This window comes from Lepidochelys olivacea, assembly GCF_965140295.1.
Source record: "Lepidochelys olivacea isolate rLepOli2 genome assembly, chromosome: 11".
Lineage (NCBI taxonomy): Eukaryota > Metazoa > Chordata > Testudines > Cheloniidae > Lepidochelys > Lepidochelys olivacea.
Window position 1 is genome coordinate 60,189,543 of NC_140421.1, and position 8,528 is coordinate 60,198,070.

Sequence of the window (8,528 nt, forward strand, 5' to 3'; positions counted from 1 at the left end):
CTTCTGTCTGTGAAATAATCTCTTGCCTGAGTCAGCTGCTTTGATTAGATTCTCAGTCACAGTTGAAAAGTTTATGTACTCACATCAGTGTCCGACCACGTGCCTGATCCACCGCTGAGTTCTGCCGTTGGGATGGAGACATCCTCAGGACTCACGGTTAGACATCTCATGTTGAAAAGCAATTTTAGATGCATTGGAAGTTTTAAGGCCATTTTAAATGTATAAATCCAGTTTTAATACGTCTTATATGGGCGTGACTCAAAGTTCTGCCTTTGGTGATAAACCACCACCTCAATTTATGCTGGCCCATGAATCAAAGCAATCCTTTCTATAGGGCAGGGGTGGGCAAACTTTTTGGCCTGAGGGCCACATCGGGAAATAGAAATTGTATGGCGGGCCATGAATGCTCACAAAATTGGGGTTAGCGTGGGGGGGGCAGTGAGGGCTCTGGGGCGGGGCTGAGGATGAGGAGTTTGGGGTGTAGGAGGGTGCTCTGAGCTGGGATTGAGGGGTTTGGAGGGCAGGAGGGGGATCACGGTTGAGGCAGGGGTGCAGGTTCCCGCTGGGGGTGTGGGCTCAGGGGTGGGGCTGGGGATGAGAGGTTTGGGGTGCAGGAGGGTGCTCCGGGCTGGGATCTAGGGGTTTGGAGAGCGAGAGGGCGATCAGGGCTAGGTCGGGGGTTGGGGCATAGTGAGAGGCTCAGGGGTGCAGGCTCTGGGCAGCGCTTACCTCAAGCGGCTCCCGGAAGCAGTGGCATGTCCCTTCTCCAGCTCCTATGCGGCGGTGCGGCCAGGCAGCTCTGCATGTTGCCCCATCTGCAAGCACAACTCCTGCAGCTCCCACTGAAGCACCGGAGAGGGCCACTGGAGCACATAGGAGCTGAAGCAGGGCCATGCCGCGGCTTCTGGGAGCTATGTGGAGCGGCCCCTGACCCAGTGCCCAGCCGCCGCGGCTTCTGGGAGCTATGTGGAGCGGCCCGTGACCCAGTGCCCAGCCGGAGCGGGCCCAAGCCGCGTGGTACAGGCCGCGACCCAGCGTCCTGACTGGAGCAGCCCCTAACCCAGCGCCCCAGCTGGAGCCGAGCCGAGCCGCATGGTGTGGCCCCCGACCCAGCGCCTCGGCTGGAGCAGAGAAGCAGGGCAAACCCCAGACCCCGCTCCCCAGCAGGAGCTCCATCGTGGGCCATCTTAAAACAGCATGCAAGCTGGATCTGGCCTGCAGGTCGTAGTTTGCCCACCCCTGCTATAGGGTTATTTCTGGACAATTTTCCAAATCTTTTCTCATTCCTTACTCAGGCAAAATGCCCATCAGCCTCAAGTGGTCTGATTTTCAGAGAGGCTAACTTGTATGGGAGTTCTGCCTGTGTAAAGACTGAGTGCCTTTATACCACAGCTGTCGGTAGCAGGCAATGCAAAGGTGCATCACCCTAGAGCAGGAGCTCCTGGAGGCAGAGTACCTGAGACACAGGCCTCTGGAAATGTAGCCTCTGCTAAACCCTTTGAAAGTGCCTGCAGCTGACCTCACGCTGCCTGAGCGCAAGAAGTAGGACTGTGCCTGGCCCCTTTACAGGAGCACAGGGGAGTAGGGCTGGGTGATGGGAGGGAAGGAAGGTTCCCTGTGTCTATTCCCCCATTCATGCTCCTGAAAAAGTACAACTAGCCTTGAGTATAAACCTCAAAGGTTGGCCCATATGCACTCTGGCAAACTAAGTACAACAGACAATAAGGTGAATGCTGCTCTCAGTCCCTGCCATAGCTCAGTGGTTTGAGCATTGGCCTGCTAAACCCAGGGTTGTGAGTTCAATCCTTGAGGGGGCCATTTAGGGATCTGGGGCAAAAATTGGGGATTGGTCCTGCTTTGAGAAGGGGGTTGGACTAGATGATCTCCTGAGGGTCCCTTCCAAACCTGATATTCTATGATACTGTAAATCCAAAAAGAAAAGGAGTACTTGTGGCACCTTAGAGACTAACCAATTTATTTGAGCATGAGCTTTCGTGGAAACTGCAGAAGACATTATATACACAGAGACCATGAAACAATACCTCCTCCCTCATGGTCTCTGTGTATATAATGTCTTCTGCAGTTTCCACAGTATGCATCCGATGAAGTGAGCTGTAGCTCACGAAAGCTTATGCGCAAATAAATTGGTGAGTCTCTAAGGTGCCACAAGTACTCCTTTTCTTTTTGCGAATACAGACTAACACGGCTGTTACTCTGAAACCTGTAAATCCAAAGTAACTCTACAGTGGGCCTATGTTTAATAAGTAAATGTTCAGGCAGCAGAACGTCCATGACTGATGGGTGCTGTTAATACCCTTGAATATTACAGACACCACACAGTAAGAGTCTAGCTTATTTTGTCTACAAAATTGTATCAGAGGTTTCTTTAAGTTGCATTTTTCCTTTAAGATCATTACAGGCAAATCTAAAAAGATTTAGCTGTCTTGTTTGCTGTGAAAGGTGCTGAGACCAGCAATACCATTTAGTCATTTTCCACTCTCAACTGCACTTCTGCCTTCATCAGGTTATCAGCAGAGAAGCGTAAATGGAGATGCAGTGATCAGATTTCTAAAGGCACAAAAGTTAAAGCTAAGTTTGAGACAGTGACAGCAAGCAGCCATGAGCCTAGGAACTCAATTAGTCTGAAAGACAACTATCTCATTATCTTTCCCAAAATGATATAAATACATAGGAATATAAAAATTTAAAATAAACTCTCTCTATTGACTGTCTAGATGACTGAATTTCCCTTCTCAATTTCTTTAAACACCCACTTTAGTATTTATTTATTCTAAGCGCGAAGCAGCCGTGATAATTAGACTGTCAGATTCGGTAAGTTAATGAGGAGTCACTGGAGTGGAAGGTTTTGCATTTGTGAGATTGCTGAAGGAGAGAAGCTCTATGCCTTTGCTCTCTCTCTCCTTTCTTTTTCTTTCTTTTCTCCCTCCACTGGGTGGGAAGGAGAGAGCTTGGCAGTGCACAGATCGATTTGAATCCTTTTGATTAGCGGGTTGCATTCCCACCACTGTTCTGCCAAATAATGTTTTCCTATTGTTTGTTTGCTTAAAAAAAAAGTAGCAAACAAACAAAAACAGAGATGAGATTTTTAGGGAGCCTGAGTTTCAGAAACACACCTGCATTCTCTCCTTCCCTCCCCAAAAATGCGTAAGAAAGTGAGCTGTGAGAAAGAAGTTTCCAAACTAATTTATGTCAGGTGATATGAACTGCCAGTATTAGCAAAGTAGTAATATAAGATTCCCCCTTCCTCACACTTTATAAATGAAGGTACTGTAAACCAAGGAAAGTGATTATAGGTTTGCTTCAACTGAAACTTGAACAGGGGAATTTCAACAGTTCTGCAGTTAAAAAGCTTCCCTCGTTCCACTGGCTAAACAAAGTTTCAGTGGATTTTAGTTAACTAAGGGGGGGCCTGATCCTGCAAAGACATAAGCGCACAAATAATTTCATTCATGTGATCAGTAATGAGATTGCTCATGCACTGAAGGGTTTGTGGGATCAAGTCCACAGCTAATATGTTTTACAGCATCCTATACTTTGTTTTCTAAAGTGCCTGCTCCTGAATTAAATGCCATATTTTTAACACCAGGAGTTGGGGACAATTGTGATTCAGATAAACAGTTTATCTGCACTAATACTAATACAAGTGGAAGGATTTGCCTGGGTGAATGTCCCATGTATACGAAACTATATTTCTCTGAATAGTGGCTTTGGGAAACATTAGGCAGATCAGAGCTTCTCTGGTGTCTCTGCGGCCATTGCTGCTCCCACCCACAATTTTAGGTTAAGAAGCAAAGATATTTGCAGGTGGAATGAGAGTGCAGACGATACAGAGCAGGTATGGTGAGGAAAACATCCTTTTCAGTCTCTTTCCCCAAACTTGGTTTCTCCACAGCACAGTCACTGTTTACAGTTCCGGGAGTGAGGCTGCAGCCAGAAATCTGTGACCTATTTGCTCCTTACCAAAAGGGTCATCGCCAAGCCAGTTCAAGCAAGTTTTGGTGAAAAACAAGAATGTTCAACAGCCTTTTAGGTGAGAAACTAAAAGAACAGTGTTCGTTTTTCACTATAGAAGCTACTACCAACATCCTCACCAAATGAGAGCCCATAACGAGTCCCCATGTGGGCTGGTAAGGCCCTAAGGTGGGGAGAGTGGGACAGAAAAGAGTTACAATCGCTCATCCAATGGCAAAACTCATGGCTGAGGAAAGGTTAAGCAGGAAATTCTAAAAAGTTCTTATTCCTGAGCTTCCACCCAGGTGGAGGAAAGGGGGATTGCAGGCCTGTAGCCTCCAAACACAGCTACATCAACATCCACAAAGATATCCTACAGCTCTCAGAATAGCCAGACAGAGGGCAGACCTGTCTGCCACTAACCCATAGGTCCTCTCCCTTACCCGTCATCTGAAGGGTGTAGGGGCGAGGAGCAGACTCTGCAGGCGTTACAGCTTATAGCATTAGCAGCATTGGCTCCCATGGAAACTTCCCCATCTCTATTTTTAATAGCAATATGTTTGCCACACCAGCTTCCCTAACTCTCAGACCAGTGCCCTTTCTTTGCTTGGTCTGCATTTGCCAATGGTGAGTTAATCAAGTTTTGCAGTTAGCTTCTGAGCATGATCAGCAGTTAATTTCTTCAAACTTGCTTACTGGTATTAGTTTCCCAAACATTTTTCAGTCATACAAAGAGATTACTGTTGAAGTAACTGGGGAAAGGTACAGGCGCTCTACTCATCTGAACAGGGTGAGTCCTAACAAATGTTCCCTGTCATGCTTAGCGTTTGCACTATATACATTTCTTCAGGGGTGTGTATACCCTACATTAGATTATCTGAGCCTAGGAACCACTGATGGATGGCTTCTCAGCTCTGGGACTGCTGTTTGTCATATTAACCTATTCTAGTTCTCCACAGATCTCGAGGCCGGAATTTATTGTGTAGGCCTTTTCCTTTTAGGGTTAAAAATGCCAAAATGTACACCCAGGTATACTCCCCACTACCACTCACACCTTTATTATCTAAGGCTATGTCTACACTTGCAGAGTTTTTGCGCTGTCAGTTTCACTGGGAACCAGTAAAAGGAAAGCACTGGTTTGTGTTCTCACTTACTTCCAGAGGGGTCAGATCGTGTTCACATTTGCAGCACTTCCATCCCCGATGAGAGCCGCACGCTGAGGGCAGCTATCCCACAGTGCAGCTCTCTCCATTTTGAGGATAGCTCTTGTGGGAAGGGATGGGAGGTGATCGCGAGGCATCCTGGGTCCCTGCACAGCCTCCTCTCCCCAAACACTGATCAGCTCCAGTAGCTCAGCATTGCTCCAAGCAGGGGATCGTTTGCTCCATGGAGCAGCCATTGTCACCTGGCCAAATGATAAGTGAGCACTTGCCAAGAAAACAGGAAGGGGAGTTTCAAAGTTCCCGGGGCTTTACAGGGGAAGGGGCGGACGTCTGTTTACCTGGCCTCAGAGCAACAGAGCTGCTGGCCAGAGTGGTCACCAAGGCGCTGTGAGATATCCTCCGGAGGCTAAAAGCTGTGTAAACAGGAAGAAAGTGTCTTCATTTGCACATCACCGCAAAGTAGCACCAGTAAGAACTGTACGCTTCTTGTGGAGGTGATTTTCTGTTTGCGGTGAAATGTCTGAGTGTAGACATGCCCTGAGTAACTCAGCATACATGCCATGGATCAGATTATGCTTTCAATTACATCATTGTAAAACCAGGACCACTTCAGTAGATGGAATTACTTTGGGTTTAGATCAGCATAACAGTATTATCAGAATTTGGCCCTATGTGTGCTCTAATGTCTGAGAAGAGCTAGGTAAAGATGCTGAAGTTGTCTTAAATCATAACAGCATTGATTTTACCTGGTTTGTATTTCAGTTTTACTGGGAAATTGTTAACTTAAAACTCCCACTTCTGTCTGAATACCTTTTACCTACTGTTGCTACAAATTTCAGAGTAACAGCCGTGTTAGTCTGTATTCGCAAAAAGAAAAGGAGTACTTGTGGCACCTTAGAGACTAACCAATTTATTTGAGCATGAGCTTTCGTGAGCTACAGCTCACTTCATCGGATGCATACCGTGGAAACTGCAGCAGACTTTATATATACACAGAGAATATGAAACAATACCTCCTCCCACCCCACTGTCCTGCTGGTAATAGCTTATCTAAAGTGATCATCAAGTGGGCCATTTCCAGCACAAATCCAGGTTTTCTCACCCTCCACCCCCCCACACAAATTCACTCTCCTGCTGGTGATAGCCCATCCAAAGTGACAACTCTTTACACAATGTGCATGATAATCAAGTTGGGCTATTACCAGCAGGACAGTGGGGTGGGAGGAGGTATTGTTTCATATTCTCTGTGTATATATAAAATCTGCTGCAGTTTCCACGGTATGCATCTGATGAAGTGAGCTGTAGCTCACGAAAGCTCATGCTCAAATAAATTGGTTAGTCTCTAAGGTGCCACAAGTACTCCTTTTCTTGTTGCTACAAATAACACCTCAGATCACTATTACTGAAAGAAAATACAGAAAAGAAGTTCCATTTTTTTTTCAGTTTGTTTACTTTGTGCATTTGTCAGGAGATTTTGTGCAGTCAGTTTTGCTGTTTCCTCTGTGCAGTCAGATAGGTCCTGATCCTGCAAACACATGAGTGACTTTATTCTGGTCAGTAATTCCATCGAAAGCTCTAGGACTACTCACTTGAGTAAAATTATGCTCATGCTTCAGCCTTTGCAGGATCAAAACCTTAATCAGTTTGCCCCATTTTTGGGGGTCTTTCACACACAAAATACACAATCACAAAAATAATTAATTTTTAAAATATTTACTAGATTTCATGTGGACACTATTCCTTCTTATTTCCCCATCTCTCTCTCTTTCACACACACGCCTTACATACAAGTTTAAATGTCACTCAAGCTTTCTTCCAATGTTCAATTACTGGGATGTAATCTAGTAGTGTACGAATTTAGATTTTTTAAATTTTTATTACAAAAAGAGTGAGATGTTAAATGTATTTTAAAAGCTGCCAATTAAAAGCAGGTTTAAAATAATCTAAATAATGGTAACTTGGCATCTAAAGCACAACATTATGCTCATGTATGAGAAAGTGAAATGGACTAGAAACAGTGAAATTGGCAGCCTGCTTTCACTACTCAACCTGAATGGGGTGCAAAAATAAAAACAAACAACAGAACATAAAAGGTTCAATGGTGGCTTTGCCATGAACTCAGAGTAAGGGGCACCACATCACTGTCACAATCTCCTCCCTGTACTCCCTGTGCTCTGTGAGGAAATAAACTGTGCCAAGCCCATATGCAGGATGTCCTATGTTCCATGCCATAGCTCCATTCAGTCTCCACCCTGTTGTGAACATCCATCTGAAGGAGAGGGAATTTAGTGGTACCCTTAATGCAAATATCCAATATAGGGGCCCCTTTATACCTTTGTGCTACTGAACTAGCTGGGCCACAAGGGGTGTCCATGCAAAGCTTAGAGTTGTTTTAAATTCATCTTTAATAATCGAAGTCACGAAAGCAAATAAATCTGCAGAATATTTGGGATTATACTTTTTTCTTTGGATTCATAGATTTAGTCAATCAAGAATTCTCTAGGCACAAGATTTTTATCCCGAAAGCATTCTTGGTTATAGGGGCAGATTCTGTTCTCTGTTGCACCTGTGGACATCTCAAATAGCTCCTCTGAAATCAGCAGATTTACACTGATGTAACTGAGAAGACAGTCTGGTCCAGGGAGATTTCTTTATAAAAGCCACCTTTCAATGGGAAAGAAGGAGACAGTGCAGATGTCCTGATGTGTCTTTTGTATTTTTTAGAAAGCAACGTCAGGAAGATTGACTTGGCAACCAAGAAGTAAAAGCACAGTCTAGAGTTTGGACCTTCCAAATAAACCCAGCCATTTGTCTCTTAATAGAGAGATCCCTGGACCAGAAGATTGATGAACAAACGGGACTGATGGGGGTTGACAATTGAAAGAAAGTAGGGACTGATCCAAGGCTTACAGAGACCTGTCAGGCCTGGGCTTGCCTACAATCTCCTCCAACAAAAGAGCTCCTGAGGGAAGGAGGGGATTAGTCTAAAGTTGAGTGAAGTTTCCAGGGAAGATGGTTTCTTGGATAAAGTCATCAACAAAAGGAATTGTTTGAGACTATTTGTTATAATTTCCAAGGGGGAGCTTCTGCCATTACTAACAGGATTATCACTCTACTGATTCCACACCAGCAGAGCATTAGAAATGTGCATTGTGGGCCAGCTGTTTAGAGCCTAATTCAGAGGTCTTCTTATGCTGTATCCAAAAGATGTGTAGGTGTTGATGAGAGCGAGCGCAGTGCGGAATTAAGATGACTGAAAACAAAGATTGGTTATGGTAAAATTGTTGCACAGAGCACTGATGCACTAATGAGTTACCAGCCTGTTTTAATATCCTTGATCTCTGGGCTGCTGACAGACTATGAACAGAAAAGGTACTCTCTGGTGTCTCCTGA

The 8,528-nt window shown here is 45.0% G+C and overlaps 1 protein-coding gene across 1 annotated transcript in view; it reads left to right on the forward strand.

The window, feature by feature from the left end:
* The window catches only part of CDK15 (cyclin dependent kinase 15), a 55,026-nt gene extending 46,945 nt beyond the window's left edge, over positions 1-8,081 (forward strand). Inside the window, exons 13-14 of the mRNA XM_084643814.1 lie at positions 3,914-4,051; positions 7,860-8,081. Of these exons, the coding sequence (XP_084499940.1) occupies positions 3,914-4,023 (110 nt within the window). The 3' untranslated portion in view covers positions 4,024-4,051; positions 7,860-8,081. The remainder of the gene's footprint in view (positions 1-3,913; positions 4,052-7,859) is intronic.
* Positions 8,082-8,528: the final 447 nt, after the last annotated feature.